Here is a 17,490-nt window from a genome sequence, read left to right as displayed (position 1 = left end):
GCGATGCAACTTCTCGTCCATCGGTGGGGGCCCCCCCACTTGGATCTGATGGCATCCGCTCTCAACGCCAAGGCTCCACGCTTCTTCAGTCGCTGGAGAGAGTGCGGCGAGGAGGGAGTGGATGCCCTGGTCCTCCCGTGGCCGCCACATCTTCTGCTCTACGCTTTTCCTCCATGGCCCCTGGTGGGCAGGATGCTCCGCAGAATAGAAAGCCATCAGGGGACCGTGGTTTTCGTCGCCCCAGAATGGCCCAGGCGACCCTGGTTTGCGGACCTGCTACAGCTGGTGATCGGGCCAATCAGGCTGGGGCACCTCCCCCAGCTCCTACATCAGGGCCCGGTATTTTTCGAGCAGGCAGAACTTCTGTCTTGCGGCCTGGCTTTTGAGAGGCGCCGCCTCCGGCGGCAGGGCTACCCGGAGGCAGTAGTATCCACGCTATTGCGGGCACGAAAGACATCGACGTCGGCGGCCTATGTTCGAGTCTGGAAGGTGTTCGAGCTGTGGTGTACCAGCCAGGCCACGAGACCCGCTAAGGCTTCTGTACCTCAGATCCTTCAGTTTCTACAGGCGGGGGTGGAAAAAGGGCTCGCCTATAATTCACTATGGGTTCAGGTGGCCGCCCTTGGTTCGCTGTTGAGCGATGGAGGCTCTCTTCTACAGTATCCTGACATTGCTCGTTTTCTCAAGGGTGTCAAGCATATGCGTCCTCCGTTACGGGACCCTTGTCCCTCCTGGAGTCTTAACCTTGTGCTTCGCTCCCTGTCGGGACCACCGTTCGAGCCGCTGCGCAGCGCAACGATAAAGGATCTCACTCTCAAGACTGTATTTCTTGTGGCCATCTGTTCCGCTCGACGCATCTCGGAGCTGCAGGCTCTGTCGTGTAGAGAGCCCTATCTCCGTTTCTCCGACTCTGGAGTTTCGCTTCGCACCGTTCCCTCCTTCCTTCCGAAGGTGGTTTCTGCATTCCATGTGAACCAGATGGTGGAGTTGCCATCCTTCTCTTCCTCAGAGCCGAAGTCTCTCCGTCTCTTGAATGTCAAGCGCACTCTGCGCCTCTATCTGGAGGCTACAAATGAGTTCCGGACCTCTGACCATCTCTTCGTACTCTGGGCTGGTCCTAAGAAGGGGTCTCAGGCCTCAAAGACTACCATTGCCAGATGGCTGAAGGCCGGCATTGCTGCTTCCTACATTGCGGCGGGTCGGACTCCCCCACCCGGAATCGTAGCGCATTCTACACGTTCTCAGGCGGCTTCCTGGGCGGAGGTTCGCTCGGTATCCTCTCAAGAAATTTGTAGAGCAGCCACCTGGAAATCGTTACACACGTTCTCGAGGCACTATCGTCTGCACCTCGCCTCTTCGATCTCTGGACACTTTGGCGAGCAGGTTCTCCGAGCAGGCCTCGCAGGACCCCACCCGATTTAGGGAAGCTTGGGTACATCCCACTGTCTGGACTGATCCAGGTACGTACAGGGAAAAGAAAATTATTACTTACCTGCTAATTTTCGTTCCTGTAGTACCATGGATCAGTCCAGACGCCCACCGCGTTTGGGTTCTTGATCCTGCTCAGCTCTGCGCCACTTCTTGCTCACAGTGTTCTGTGTCTTCACAGTCGTTTCTTTTCGCTGTTTTTCACAGCTCCCTACAAGTTGGTAGGATGTTTGCAGTTACTTGTTGTGGTTACAATTGTTTTCATTATCTGTTTCCACAAACTTGATCCTTCGGGGGTTTCTACTTTGGCTTTGATATACTCTATACTGAACTCCTGCAGAGGGGGTAGTAGTATATATGGATACGCCCCCTCAAAGCTTGTGCTGACTCCATCTGCTGGATTGGGGACATAACCCACTATCTGGACTGATCCATGGTACTACAGGAACGAAAATTAGCAGGTAAGTAATAATTTTCTTATGGTAGCTCAGGTAGAATTTAAACTAACCTGTTCATTTCCTTCCCTTTAGTCCTGCCAGACCATATCCCCCCACCAGCCTATGGACACAGATCTGAAAAGCTCAAAGCTGATTTCATGCCTCCTATAAATGTCTGGGGCTGCCTTCAGCTCTTCAGTATCCAATGTCAGAGCTAAGACAATTGGTTTCCAACTCACCCTCGCAACCAAAACCTGATAAAATCCATAAACTTCATGTTTCTTAACCCAAGCTCACAATAAGGCCAGCTGGCTTCAAAGTGGGCAACAACATATTCGCTGTTAGCTTTCTGAACTTATCAGACAGATTCCCTGATCACTGCAGCTTCTCTGGGACTGGTCTGACAAGATCAAAGGAACGAAAATTAACAGCTAAGTTTACTTTCACCTTCCTTATTGTCCAGGCTAGGCAGATGCCTTAGAAACCACTGTGCTTTAACAATGTATGTCTGCTATAACGTAGATCTTTTTCCTGGGTGGTAGCTCCTAATATGGAACCTAACATCGTGTAACCACAGCAAGGGTTATTTTTCCCTATATGCAACACCTTGCACTTGGCCACATTAAATTTCATCTGCCATTTGGATACCCAATCTTCCAGTCTTGCTAGGTCCTCCTGCAATTTAATAGTATCCATTATTTAACTACTGTGAATCATTTTGTGTCATCTGCAAATCTAATCACTTCACTTGTCATTCCCCTTTCCAGAACATTTATAAATATATTAAAAAGCACCGATCCAAATACACAACTACCGGTTCACCTTTATTCATATATTTATTAATCCCGTCAAAAAATGTAGCAGATGTGTGAGGGAAGACTTGCCTTGGGTAAATCCTTGCTGGCTGTGCCCAGTAATGCATGTCTATATGTTCTGTGATTTTTTTCTTGAGAATAATTTCCACGATTTTTCCCGGCACTGAAGAAAAAAGGTTCGCCGGTCTGTAGTTTGCTGGATCTCCCTTCGAGCCCTTTTTAAATATCCGGGTTTGTTTATTTATTTATTTAAGTCTTTTCTATACCGTCGTTTAGTAGTTTCCGTCACAAAGGTTTACAATAGGCACAAACAAATAATGATGCTGAAACCTTACTTTACACAAGTGCCATATCGGTCCGGTACATAGTTTTTTAAAATAAGATAAATGTAGTGTGATAAGATACTGTACAGTGTTTTTTTTTCGGAATTAAAAGCAATGTTAATTTTATCAGTGTCACTTTGCCTTATAGTGATGGATGATCAGACAAAGTAATATAAAAAGTAAATAAAATACAGCTACACACGTCTTGCTATTGTTCATATCTCGCACTTCACTATTCACCTACTCTCTTTGATAGGCCTTCTTAAATAACCAGCAGCTCGATACTGTAAAGTGCGGCTGGAGATTCCCCGTCTGTAACTCGCTGTGGGCGCACAATTAGGACGCGTAAGGCGATCCTGCGATACAGTCTTCAGTTTCGCGCTTCTTGAAACCGACTCGTAACCCTTTCCGCACCCGGCATGTATATGATATGTTAATGAACGAATTAGCTATTTCCTCCGATACTGTGACGCGCGCTCCGATTATCTCCTTTCTAACCTGCTATTTTGCCGCGTCCTTAACCTGTTAGTTTACCGCCTACCCTCTACCTGGCGTTAGTGTGGTGTTCGAACAGCTACGTACCGGACTGCACCATGGACGACCTGCTTGTTTTTGCTCTGGCGCTATTTATCATTCGGTGCAGACGAAGATGTGCTCGACTGAGCCGGCGGGCGGGCGTTCATCTGGCGGGCTGTCATTGAGGCGGGAGCGGGCGGGTGGGCGCGCGTTCATCCAGGCGGCAGGAGCCGGCGGGCGTGCGTTTGTCGCGGGAGCAGGCGGGTGGGCGCGCGTTCATCCAGGCGGCGGGAGCCGGCGGGCGTGCGTTCGTCGTGGCGGTGGGAGCCGGCGGGCGCGCGTTTGTCCAGGCGGCGGTGGGAGCCGGCGGGCGCGCGTTTGTCCAGGCGGCGGTGGGAGCTGGCGGGCAGGCGCACGTTCGTCCAGGCGGAGGGAGCCGGCGGCGAAAGTGGTCTCCAGCAACCCCCGCCGGCAGTGAATGAATGCACGCCTGTGGACACCCGTGCAATTTCGGCGCTCAGTGAGTAAAAAGGCACTGAATACCCCCTCAGCAATTCACATTCACAACGGACCGCCAGCACAGGACCCACAACAACGCTGCACGCAGGTTTTGGACCTCACTTTTCTCCTTATACCTCTCATGCCAGATCTCAGCATACAATTAATCCAAGCCGCCCCTGAGCCCAACTTTACAAGAACTTTACAAAAAAACCTGCTATTTTCAGATTACCTGTATTGTTATGTGCTTACTTCTGTATGCTCTACCACTGCCTTGATGTATACTCGCCCTCTCTATACTCAGACCAGTCTAATTTCCCTACACATCAGAGACGCCAGAGACTCTATCTGCAAGAGGCCCACCCTACCCTCTCTGCCTCACCACACCAGACATGTGCATTCAGTCTATCCCCACCCTATTTTTCCCTCACTCGCGCAAACCTTGCGCACCCCCTCTTCGCATAGCTAACCCTCAGAGCTCACTAGTTCCCATCTTGACCTCACCCAATTCCTTGGACTAGCCACTAACCCTCCTCAATGCACAATCCATTCTCAAAAAAGCCCCAATCATCTATGACCTGCTCACGGATGATTACCCTGACCTTTTTGCTATTACTGAATCATGGCTCAAAGAATCCGACCATGTCTATCTCAATCAGCTCCCCGAAAAATTGTACGACATTTTCTCCATCCCAAGACCAAAAAAGAGAGGTGGTGGTTTACTCCTGGCCGCAAAAAAGCACCTGAACCTCAAACTCCAACCCATCTGCCCCCCCCCCCCCCCAAGCTAGAAATCGGTCTCTTCAAATCACCCACCCTTCAGATATGCCTCATTTACGCCCCTCCCAACCTACTCGAACACGACTCCTCCCCCCTCATTGAATTTATTGCAGACAACCTCAAAACAGACTCCCCCACAGTAATCCTCGGAGACTTCAATCTTCATGTGGACTCCACGCCCCGCACCCCCGCTTGCGAAACCCTCCTAACCACTTTCGAAGCCCTAGGTTTCAAACAGCTCATCACTTCCCCCACTCATAAGGCAGGGCACACCCTCAACCTCCTATTTATCAACTCCCATCTATCTGCACCCTTCACCCCTTCAACAACCCCCATACCCTGGTCCAACCACTTCATCATCAATACCCAAATCCATCTCACCTCCCCCGCCAAGATTTCACCAACCCAAAAGAAAACTATATCCTTCCATAAACCCTGCTCATCAGAAAGCATAACCACAGCACTCGACAAAGCTGTTGAGAACCTTGACCTCTCAAACCCAGATGCAGCCCTTCACTCCTGGAATCATATTACCAAATCAATAGCCAATAAACTCTGCCCCGTGATACATAAAGAAATCCCCCTCATACAAAACAAAAAAAAACCCCTGGTACACCAACGAGCTTCAAATCCAGAAACAGGACGTCAGATCAAAAGAACGACTGTGGCGCCGCCATCCCTCCCCCCAACACAAAGCAGTATATAAACAATCGCTGCACAGCTACCGGCAAGCCACCATCATTGCCAAAAGGGACTTCCACGCATCAAAAATTCATGACCTACAATTCAACGCCAACGCCCTCTTTTCCTACGTCACTGAACTCACCAAGACCCCTCACCCCGCTACCATTGAAGAAAATTCCAAGGAAAGATGCGAGGATCTGGCCAAATACTTCCAGCACAAAATTTCTAGTATCCTCCTACGCTTCCCCCACAACCCCAAGTCTACCTCCCCCTCCCCAAAACACAATAGCACCTGTATCAGATCTTTCGACCCCACCTCTACGCTTGAAATTGAGACCATCCTCAAAAAAATGAAACCGGCCACACACTTCTCAGACGCAGTCCCCTCCAAAACCCTCATCTCCATACCCACCACCATCGCCAAACCCCTAGCTAACATCATTAACTGCTCCCTCACTTTCGGCAAAGTTCCAGATCCCCTCAAACTCGCCGTTGTGAAAACCCTCCCTTGACCCTTCTGACCCTGCAGGCTATCGGCCCATCTCCAACCTTCCTTTCCTAGCAAAAGTCCTCGAGAAAGTAGTCAACTCCCAGCTCACTGACTACCTCGAGGACCACAACCTCCTGCACCCCTCACAATTTGGATTTCGGAAAGGCCGAAACATCGAGAATCTCCTCTTAGCCATTAATGATACCATTCTCATTGGACTAGACCAAGGAAATTCTTTCCTACTGGCACTACTAGATATATCGGCAGCCTTTAACACTGTCAATCATCAAATCCTTATCACACGCTTGACAGAGATAGGCGTTGCCGACACAGCACTAGACTGGCTCACCTCTTACCTTACAAACAGAGAATACCTTATAAAGCTAGATAACTGGGAATCCTGTCACGTTCCCCTCAGACAAGGCGTCCCCCAGGGATCCTCCCTATCCTCCACCCTCTTCAATATATACCTCCTCCCCCTCTGCAACTTACTCTCTAACCTAGGCCTGGACTTCTCTTCAATATATACCTCCTCCCCCTCTGCCTGGACTTCTCTTCAATATATACCTCCTCCCCCTCTGCAGCTTACTCTCTAACCTAGGCCTGGACTTCTTCCTATACGCTGATGATGTACAAATCCTCATACCCATTCAGAAAACACTCAAGGAAACCATCCTTTTCTGGGAATCCTGCCTAGTCACCATCAACTCCCTACTAACCGATCTTCACCTTGCTCTGAATGCATCCAAAACCGAATTACTCTTCATATCCAAGCAACCTGAACACGACTCCTCCACCACACCACCGCCCCCCAACATCTCTCCCACACTACGCCCCCTCCATAAGAGACCTGGGAGTCACACTTGACCAACACCTGAATTTCAAGCCACACATCAAGTCCCTTCTTAAAGCAGGCTTCTACAAACTCCAGATCCTTAAAAAGCTCAAGCCTTTACTCCACACCCAAGACTTCAGATTAGTCCTACAGTCCACCATTTTCTCCAAAGTGGACTACTGCAACGCCCTCCTACTAGGCCTTCCATACTCCACCATCAAACCACTTCAAACCCTCCAGAATGCCATGGCACGTATCCTTACAAACACACGCAGACGAGAACACATTACACCCATCCTAGTAGACCTACACTGGCTCCCCATCCAGTTCCACGCCCAATATAGGACCCTAACTATTCTTCACAACATTCTCTACAAAAACAACTCCCTCTGGCTCAAGGAAATGCCCCACTACCACCTCTCAACCCGCCAGACAAGATCCACCTCCACAGGCACCCTCCACACACCCCCCCCCCCTCAAAACAGCCCGCCTCACCACCACCAGAGAAAGAGCCTTCACCATCGCAGGCCCCGCCCTCTGGAACTCCCTCCCTACATACCTCCGTCTTGAACCCTCACTACCCAATTTCAAAAAAGGCATCGAGACCTGGCTCTTCAGACAGGCCTACCCCGAAACCAACCCCCCCCCCCCCCCCACCATACACCTTATCGCACCTCAGTTACCTTACAACCTGTACCACTCTCGTTTTTTAAAAGTTAAAATTAGTTATTTATTACCTGCTATAACCGCTGTAAATAAGCTTTTATATATATATTTGTTTAAATGTTAAATAAGTTACCTCTCATAATCTGCCTTAACTGCTGTAACTAAGATACCATATATATCCTCTATATAATCCATACATTCTTCATTAACCGCTGTAATTTTGCGACAATGTTTAACCCTCGTTAAGTAGTCTCTCGTAAATAATGCTAAGTTCCTTTTACCTTTCTCAGCTGCTATCTTTCCTCCTTTACCTTCTCCCCCCTTTTTCGCTCCTGCTCCATCTCCCACTCCCTGTTTTTTGTAATTTCCTCCTTTCTCAAGTTTGTTGTAAACCGGCGTGATGTGCTCGCACGAACACCGGTATATTAAAAGCTGTTAAATAAATAAATTAGAGAACGCCGACGTCACGTGCCGTGACGTCAAACGTCGTGACGTCACGCCTTGAGCGCCGAAATTGCACGGGCGTACATGGGCGTGCATTCATTCACTGCCGGCGGGGGTTGCTGGAGGCCGCTTTCGCCGCCGGCTCCCTCCGCCTGGATGAACGCGCTCCCGCCGCTGCAACCTGGATGAACGCACGCCTGCCCGCCGGCTCCCACTGCCTCTGCCTGGATAAACGCGCGCCTGCCACGGCTGGATGAACGTGCGCCCATCCGCCCGCCGGCTACCGCCTCGATGAACTCGCTCCCGCCTCGAACATGCGCTCGCCGGCTCCCGCCAGTAAGTTTACTTTTTTTACACTTTTGTTTTAATTTTCACCTGCGCCTTGCTTCGGGAGGGGGGGAACCATCCACTTCCTGGTGCCTGTCATTTCAAATGTCAGTTGAAATGACAGGTACCAGCGCACCCAGGATACTGTATAGGCACTGTATTAAGCGCCTATACAGTAAAATGGGTTGCGCAGGCCTAACCCTTCGCCTAACGCTTCGCAGACGCGGCTTGCATTTGCAAGCAATTTAAATAGAGTATGGAGCGGTATGTGAGCAGGACTGTGCGTGCAGGGAACGAGGGTGCACCCGGCACTGCCGCACTCTTTCTAATGTGGCCTTACTGTATCGACCTGCAGGTTTTTAGGTTTTTTCGAAAGGATTTGTTGTCTCTTTGTAACCTTAATTCTAAAGGCATGGTGTTCCATAGTATGGGTCCTGTCAGCGATAGAGCTCTTTCTCTTACTTGTGTGAGTCTTGCTGTTTTTATTGATGGAATTGTAAGAAGTGCTTTGTTAGCTGATCTTAGATTTCTGTTTGGTACGTGAACGCGGAGGGCTGTGTTGAGCCACTCTGCTTTTTCATTGTGTATTAATTTATGTATGGTGCAAAGTGTTTTGTATTGAACTCTTTGTTCAATTGGGAGCCAGTGTAACTCGGCTAGGGTTTCTGTGATGTGGTCTTTTTTACTTTTTCCTGTCAAAATTCTTGCTGCAGTGTTTTGTAGAATTTGTAATGGTCTAAGTGATGTGTATGGTAGACCTAGTAGTAAGGTATTGCAGTAGTCGGTGCTTGCAAAAATCAATGCTTGTAGCACTGAACGAAAGTTTTGTAGTCTTTAGCAGTGGTTTGAGTCTTCTGAGAACCATGAGTTTGGAGTATCCCTCTCTCACTTTAATGATATATGTTGTTTTAGGCTTAGTTCAGAATAGATTATAACTCCTAGGTTCCATACTTTCTCTGCTAGTTTTATTTTTTGGATGTTTTTGATTGTGAATGTCTTTTGGATGATCTCATTCTTTTTGCGTTCTAAGTGTAGGAATTCTGTTTTTTCAATATTGATTACTAGCTCCATTTGGTTTAGTAGTTTTATGATATCGAGGGTACATATTGGCTAAGTGTAGTGTTTTTTCAATAGTTTTCATCTATGGGTAGTATTAGCTGAATGTCGTCAGCGTATATATAGTGTGTTATTCCTAGACCGGCTAGTAGGTGGCACAATGGTAGTAGGTATATGTTGAAGAGGGTAGCAGATAGAGCTGACCCCTGTGGAACCCCTGTTTGCAAGTGTATTTTCTCTGACATTGTGTCTTTGATTTGAACTTGGAAATAAGAACATAAGAAAATGCCATACTGGGTCAGACCAAGGGTCCATCAAGCCCAGCATCCTGTTTCCAACAGTGGCCAATCCAGGCCATAAGAACCTGGCAAGAACCCAAAAACTAAGTCTATTCCACGTTACCATTGCTAATGGCAGTGGCTATTCTCTAATGAACTTAATAGCAGGTAATGGACTTCTCCTCCAAGAATTTATCCAATATCTGTCGCTTAGATATGATCTAAACCATTTGAGAGTTGTGTTACTTAACCCTATTTCATTTAGTCTATTTAAAAGGATTTCATGATTTACAGTATCAAATGCTGCTGAGAGGTCCAGCATTACTAAGATATAATGTTTGCCGTTGTCGAATCCTCTCGTGATGTTGTCTGTTAGTGCTAGCAGGAGTGTTTCAGTGCTATAGTGTTTTCTAAAGCCGTGCTGTGATGGATACAAGATGTTATTATCTAAGTGTTCCGCTACTTGCTTTTGTATAGTTTTTTCAATTAGTTTTGCGATTAGTGGTAGGTTTGATACTGGTCTGTAATTGCACAGGTTAAGCGGGTCGCTGTTTTTTTCTTTTTTAGGATTGGTTTTAACAATTGCCCTTTTAGACTATCTGGCATGATTCCTTCCTCTAGTGATAGGTTCACTATCTTTGTTAATGTTGGTGATACTGTGTTGGTATTGTGTCAGCTTACAAATTACGAGTAATAGCTCTGAAACTTCATTTTTTCAGAACTCGGGGGGTGTTTGCTATCTGGTCTGGGCAATTTTCTTCTCTGGCCTAGTGCATCTTCCAGGTCCACCTTGATTTGGTTCGGTTCGTTTGCATCATCACAGTTGAAAACTGTCTCTGGATCGGGTTTCTCCTAAACATCCAAGCAAAGAATTCATTTAGTCTTTCTGTGATGGCCCCTTTAACCCCTCGATCATCTAACTGTCCATCCACCCCCTCCCAGGCTTCCTGCTTCGCACATGTTTTTAAAGTTTGTATTATGAGTTTTTGCCTCTACAACCAACTTCTTTTCAAATCCTTCTTTAGCTTCTCTTATCACTATTCTCCATTTAACTTGCCAGTGCTTATCCTTTTTTTCTCCAGCTGGATCTTTCTTCCAATTTTTGAAGGAATTTCTTTTTTTTTTTTTTTGGCTAAAACCGTCTCTTTCAGGCAGACTAAACAGGATCTTCTCAAACTGGTGCAAAAATCCTTTCTGTCTTTTGTGGGGGGAGGAGGAAACTTGCCTGAAAGCATTAATGAACTTAAATGCCTGGACAGAAGAAGTTGAAGCTAGAATAGGATTGTATTTATTTATTTGTTGAGTTTTATATTCCGTCATTCGGCACAGCCTTCATAACGCTTTACAAAGTGTGCATTTTTCTTAGCAGTTGTGCAATAATAAAAAAAAACAATATGAACAATATCAGAAATAAGCATAGCAAGTCCAGAGAGCATTATTAGGTTGGATGGGGAGGGTATGCAGGTTCAGGGTGGAGAGCAGGTAATAAGAGGATTATAGATGCGAGTTCAGTTGAGAGTTGGGATGATCAGACGTCTGAGGGTCAGTGTAGAATTTGCAGAACATTAGTGTTTTTTTAAGTCTTTTTTGAATGTTTTTAGGTCGTGTTGGGTTCTCAGGACTTTAGGTCGGGTGTTCCAAAGTTTAGGTGAGGCAATTGAAAAGGCTCTTTCTCTTGTGGTTACCAGATGTACATCTTTGATAGGGGGAATATTTAGGTAACCTGAGTTATTAGAGTGTAGGTTTCTTGGAGGATATTGAGGGATTATGTTTAGGGTGTTAAGACCTTGATGATCATTGTTTAGAATTTTGTGAATTTATTTTAATATAATAAATACAGGATGAGCATGGACTGGTGAAGTAAGGTTGTCCATTGGGGATTTGACGTAGTAATGACAGCAGATAAAGGCCAAATTGGTCCATCCAGTCTGCCCAGCAAGTTGATCATGGTGGTAGCTGCTGTTCTGTGCCGTTACCCCCATGCCTTTGAATTTAAATAATATTAAGCAGTAACGTAACATAGATCGTGCTTACAGGAAGTATAGAGAATGTAATGTTAGACATCTATGGAAGAGGCCTTGCATGTTTTCAGCTATGGACATACCACAGGTTTGGCTTCAGATTTTCATGCTGTTTACTGCAGAATCTTCCCTCAGTTTTCTGCAAGGCAATGTGGGTCATCCCTTAATTTAACTTCAAACTTCTATTGTGCCTTTATAATACCAAGTAAAGCAGATCACAACCTTTAACAAAGCAGCTAAAGCTAAATAATTGCAGTACAAAATATCCCAGACTATATAATCACAGTGAGCCTGGTCTTAGAGAAAAGCATGGAGGTGGTCTCTTTTTTTTTAAAACTAGTGTTGATTAGTGCGTGTGTATAGACAGACAGACCCCTCGTGAAAGAGATCAGGACCTGTAGGAGATCCTGATTGCAGTGGCATTTTTACTTGAACATGAATAATATCTCTTCTCATTTTTTCACAGAGAAATCTTTTGGAAGATGATTCTGATGAAGAAGACTTTTTCTTGTGAGTTTGTTTTCATGCACTTGTGTTTCGCTATTGAGACAAGATGAACGCATTGACTAAGTGGCCCTGGTGTGAAGATGCACGGTCCGGGAGCTGGTACTCGCGCACTCTTCTTGCAGGCGCTGCTGGTCATTAGCAGACTGACTTGCACAGAACCTTTCTGTTTCTTCCTGATTTTACTTCTACATAACCCACAGGACCCCACAGACAGACCGATACAAATATCAGCGCCGATCCACCTCTCCCGGGTGCCTGATTTAATGTTTAAATTGGGTGCCGCAATAAAAAGGAGGCGCTAGGGGAAATTGTGCACCCCCAGCGCTGCCTCGCGCAGGTAGGTAAATGGACGCGCGTTAACTCAGCTTTCCCTTTTCCTAACCTCACCGCCAGCGCACGACTTTTCTCTTTTTTTTTTTTTTTTTTTTTTAATGCTCCTATTTTGGTTCCTCCAGTTTAATATCGCAACGGTATTAAGTCAGAGGAATTGAAAAAGGAACAGAAAAGAAGCATTTTCTGCTCTCTTCTCTAATTTTTTGGGGGTCCTCAAGAACTGAAGTACAATAACAAGGACAAGATAATTGAAGAATGAGCAATAAATTAACGAGAGAATGGAAGTATCTTAAGACAGTGTAAAATTTGTTAATTATAACTTCTGTGCTAGATCCATAATTAACCTGTATTAGAACATTTCATCAGTCATCATAATCCCTGTTCATGAATGCTACCTCCGTGGTCTGTCATTAATGTTGATTGATAGTATGAATGTTACTTCTTGTAAACCATTGTGATCTTTATTTGGAATGACAAGATATAAAATGTCTAAATTTATGTTAACGCCTGCTCCATTAATTTTCGCGGATTAAAATGTGCGCATTGGGCACACACTTTTTGAATCGGGGGAGAAATAGGTTATAGCCTCATCAACATGAATTTACATATGATGAGCGCTATTACCTACGCGCGTTTTGGACGCAGTAACCCCCGTCTTGCATCGGAGGTTATGGACGCACATCCATATCGCGTCCAGTCAGTGCACAGTCTTGCATCAGCCTGAAAGTAAGTCGTACAGGGATCAGGCGGACAAACAGCACAAGGTTACAATAGGTCATGCACTTCCCTGCTCTCAGTCTGTGTAGAGATGAAAAGAATACGTGGAAGATGTAAGGGTTATTGCAGGGGTAATGCAGTGGTAGATGGTGGCAGGAGGAAGCAAGGAGCTAGCAGTGTGTGTGTCAGTGCACTGGCACTTTATACTGACCTGCTGACTTTACTCTGCTTGCAGGAGGGGGCCTTCAGGACCAAAATTCAGCCACAAGAATGACAAGATCAGACAGTAAGTTTTCCAGAGATGATCTGGAGCATTTTACCCCCTCTCCAGGCTTCTGTTCTGATAATTTCTGCAGCACTGCCTGAAGCTCCACATAATATGAAATCGCTAGGTCGGAAGACAGGAGAGGTATTGTCAGTCTGCTGAAATCCTTGGAACACATTTTACTTAGAAAATGTCCCAAGGCATTTTAATCTTCAAATAAAAAAGACACTTTCTGCCTTCTTTTTATTATCTGGTCAGCTGTTGCAGTTGAAATCTGGGTGAGGCTCTGGCACAATGCAACAACCTCAGGTGGTGATAAAGTTGCCCCTCACTGTTCCTGACTGTAATCAGTCACATGATTCTGCCCAAATTCAAAACGCTTGCTTTTTCTCATGTACTTAAGGGAGTATTTCCTCCTAGGGCCTGTTGTTTTTTGCTCCAGGTTGCCCCTCTTAGGAAAATATGGAAGAAGAAAAGGCCTGTTCACTACAAACCCAGTTGTGCCTGTTGGCAGTGTGGTGTTCCCCATATTTTCATTCAGGGTAGTCTGTAGCTAGAGATTCCTCACTTGTGGGGCCTGCCATCCTGCTTGTCCTCTGAGAAATCAAAGTGGCCTACCTGTTCCAGATGTCAATCCTTACAGAACCTGCCTGCCTCCCCATTGGAGTTAGCTTCTCTGTATTTAAGCTAAGGAACAAGACTGAAGGGGGCCCCTGATAAGCTACACGTGCCAACTGAGGCACAGTCACAAAAAAAAAAGTTCTAGAAACATTGACATAAACATTCCAGGCTGGGCTTCATTGGATCATATCTTCACTTGTGAGCACTGACGTCCTGCTGTCCTTTGAGAACAGCTGTTTCTGATGAGCAACTTTGCTTTGCTCTTAGCCTGGTGATTTATTAGACCAGGACTATGAGGCAATGATATTTCCTAGAGTATCAGAGGGTGGTCCAGTTTTTTAAATGTTATCTGTCGACTGCAGCAGGTAATTGCTCAACAGGTGCAAGTCACAGGCAGATGGAGATACGATCTGGTTGAGGATTATAGTAGAGTTAGTTGAATATTGGACATTTCCTGAACATACCCAGATCAGTCCAGACAAGTGGGTTTTGCATCCATATCAGCAGATGGAATCAGAGAACAAAACATTGAGGTACTGCTACGTAACAGAGAGTGCCACCTGCAGCCTCTTCAGTATGTCTGTGACTCCAGCGGATGATAGATGTACAACCCTGCAGTCTGAGATTAAAAAAAAAATAAAATTTTAGAGCCGAAAGTTAAGAGGATTCAGAAGAAGCTCCCTGAGGTGTTAGGTTCCTTAGTGGACCATCCCTCATTGTGCCAGAGGTCTTGATAGTCAGGGGAATGATTCCCTCAAGACCTCAGAGGCTCCTGTCTGCAAGGCCCCAGATTCAGGGAAGTACCCATGGTTGCTTTTTGCTGTGATTTTCTTGCCTGTAAAGTTAGTAAATAAATAAATTTAAATACATAAGAGGAGAGGCAGGAAACAGCTTGAGAGCTGGGAGGCAAAAGGCATGGCCTGGAGCAGTGCAGGAGCCATTTGGCAGCGGGAGCTGCCAGCCTCAGCCGACAAAGGGGAGGTGATGCGCCAGTCTCATTGATATCCCGGGGGAGGAACGTTAGCGGCCGGTCCTGAGGTGCAGTGGCAGTTGGCGCGGCCGAGTTAGCTTCCCGTGTGCCGCCTGACTGGCGAATGGCATTTTTTTCCCACATTGGTAGCCAGCTTCTTTCCCATGCGCCGGGGTCAGCACGATGTGATTAGGCGGTGCGGGCCTGGTGTTTAAGGCTGGTTGGCTTTGGAGACCGCGTGGTGGTCATCGATGCGGGAACACGTGGGATGGAGCCGAAACTGCGCACGGAGGTATGCCGCGCATGTGGGTTGTGGTCTGCACACTTAAATCCCCACTTCCTCTGCACTAGTTGCGCTTCCAGAGAGGAGGGGTCCTTTGGGCGCGAAGTGGGGGGAACGAGCCTCCGGGGCTGGTGTCCTATGACTATGGCCAAGGGGTCTGGGGGACCCCATCATGCAGGTGGAACTGCGGGGGGGCCGCATGCTGGAGCCCTTCACTGTGAGGGAGCCCAGAGACTCCCCCTTCTTATCTTGTGGATCAGGAGGACCCTGATAAAGAGGATTCCGAGGACAGCTGGAGCAGGGGACTGATGGGCCAGAAGACTTTTCGCTGGAATTTGTGGTTCTGTTGATAAAGCCTTCCTGGCAAGGAAGGGGACAGAAGGAAAGTGGGCGAGAGAAGGGCTCGTCCTCTCCGCGCCGAAGAAGTCTAGGAGGGCTCGGGGACCCGCTGCATTGTCTGGCACTGCGTCATGCAGAGTCTGAAGTGGACCATGGGGATGAGGGGGATTCAGATGATCCGCAAGATAACCCTTTGGTCCAGTAAGTGGTGGACCCGGACATGATGCTGACACTGGGGGCGGACCTGGATGTGGCTAAGGATGACCCGGATCCGGATGACTTTCTGGTACTGAAGGGGGCTGATCCTTGAGTGGTCCAGGTGTTGGAGGAATTGGGGGTTAAGGTGACTCGAGGAGTTGTATAGAGTGCGTGAATCCAGTCCTGAATGTGCTGAGGGGCCCTCAGAGTGCTTTTCCCTTAGCTAAAAAGATCAGGAAGTTGGTAAACCGGGGGGTGGGATTTTCCGGGTGGTGGGGCCCTCAAAGTGAGCAGAACTATGGTGAAGCTTTATCCCCTGATAGAAGAGACTGTGGAGCTCCTGCGGGTTCCAAAGATGGATGCCACAGTTTTGGCGGTCACTAAGACAGCGACCATCCTGGTGGGTTCTGCGGCTCTGAAGGATGCACAGGCCCACAAGTTGGAGATTCACTTGAAGTGGATGTTTGAGGTTTCCGCGTTGAGTCTCTGGGCTGCCACTGTGCCAGCTTGATGCAGAGGACCTGTCTGTGTCTGGTGCAGAAGGCACAGGATCAGGCTTCCATAGGGGATAGCGTCCTGCAGTCATCTCGTTTAGAAGATGGGGTGGCTTGTGTAGCTGATGCTTTGTATGATTTGGTTTGTACGTCGGCCAGGAGTATGGTCTCGGTGGTAGCAGCGGCCTGCAGATGTCTGTGGTTGCGCAATTGGTTGGCAGACATGTGGTCTAAGGACCAGCTGTGTAATCTCCCTTTCAAAGGGAAGCTTCTTTTCGGGGAGGATTTGGATCAACTGATGAAGATGTTGGGGGAATCAAAGGGGAACAGGCTGCCTGAGGATAAGTGGGCCAATAAGAAGGTCTTCCCAACTCGAATATGGTTTAGGGATTTGTGTAGGTTTCGGTCAGGCAGGGCCAGCCCCAATACGTCGGCGAAGCCGGCCAGCGGCCACCAGCAGTCCTTTCGTGGAATCTGCAGAGACCTCCAGAGCTAGTGCCGGTCAAGGGGCCAGTGGTGGAAAGTCTGTGCAATGAAGCCAGCCATCCACTCCTACGTAGAAGCAATAGGGGGCAGATAGTCCAGCTTTACGAAGAATAGGCCAAGATTACCTCAGACTGGATGCTAGAGGTAGTAAGAGATGGCTACACTCTAAAGTTTTTGTGTCCGGTCAGGGAGGCCTTTCTGGAGTCTCTCGCAGCAAGTGAGAGCTGTGTGGGGGACTCTCCAAAGTTTGCTGGATTTACATGCCATAGTGCCCATGCCGCAGGAGGAGCAAGATTAGGGCAGATACTCCATTTACTTCATGGTTCCCAAGAAGGAGGGCACGTTTCATTCCATTCTCGATTTGCAGAAGGTGAACAGGGCGCTTCGGGTGCCGCGGTTTCGACTGGAGATGCACATGATGGCAGTGACTGTCCGCAAAGGAGAATTTCTGGCATCCCTGGATTTGACGGAGGCATATCTTCATATCCCGATTCAGATGGCCCATCAGTCGTTTCTTTGGTTCATGGTGCTAGGTCAGCATTTTCAGTTTCAAGCTCTCCCATTCGAATTGGCGACAGCGCCATGAACTTTCATCAAGGTGATGGTGGTGGTGGCAACTGCTCTGTGCAAGGAAGGAGTTCTGGGTCACCTGTCCTTGGACAATTGGCTCATTCGGGCA

General features: G+C 47.5%; 1 protein-coding gene across 2 annotated transcripts in view; it reads left to right on the top strand.

Annotated features, from left to right (window-relative positions):
• The window catches only part of VAMP4 (vesicle associated membrane protein 4), a 53,236-nt gene that overhangs the window by 17,592 nt on the left and 18,154 nt on the right, over nucleotides 1-17,490 (top strand). For both annotated transcript variants that reach the window (XM_029618116.1, XM_029618117.1), the window contains exons 3-4: nucleotides 12,065-12,108; nucleotides 13,391-13,441. In XM_029618116.1, coding sequence (XP_029473976.1) covers nucleotides 12,065-12,108; nucleotides 13,391-13,441 — 95 coding nt within the window. The remainder of the gene's footprint in view (nucleotides 1-12,064; nucleotides 12,109-13,390; nucleotides 13,442-17,490) is intronic.

Source organism: Rhinatrema bivittatum, chromosome 10, assembly GCF_901001135.1.
Source record: "Rhinatrema bivittatum chromosome 10, aRhiBiv1.1, whole genome shotgun sequence".
NCBI lineage: Eukaryota > Metazoa > Chordata > Amphibia > Gymnophiona > Rhinatrematidae > Rhinatrema > Rhinatrema bivittatum.
The sequence above is the reverse complement of the archived record's forward strand: the minus strand, read 5'-3'. Positions and strand labels throughout refer to the sequence as shown.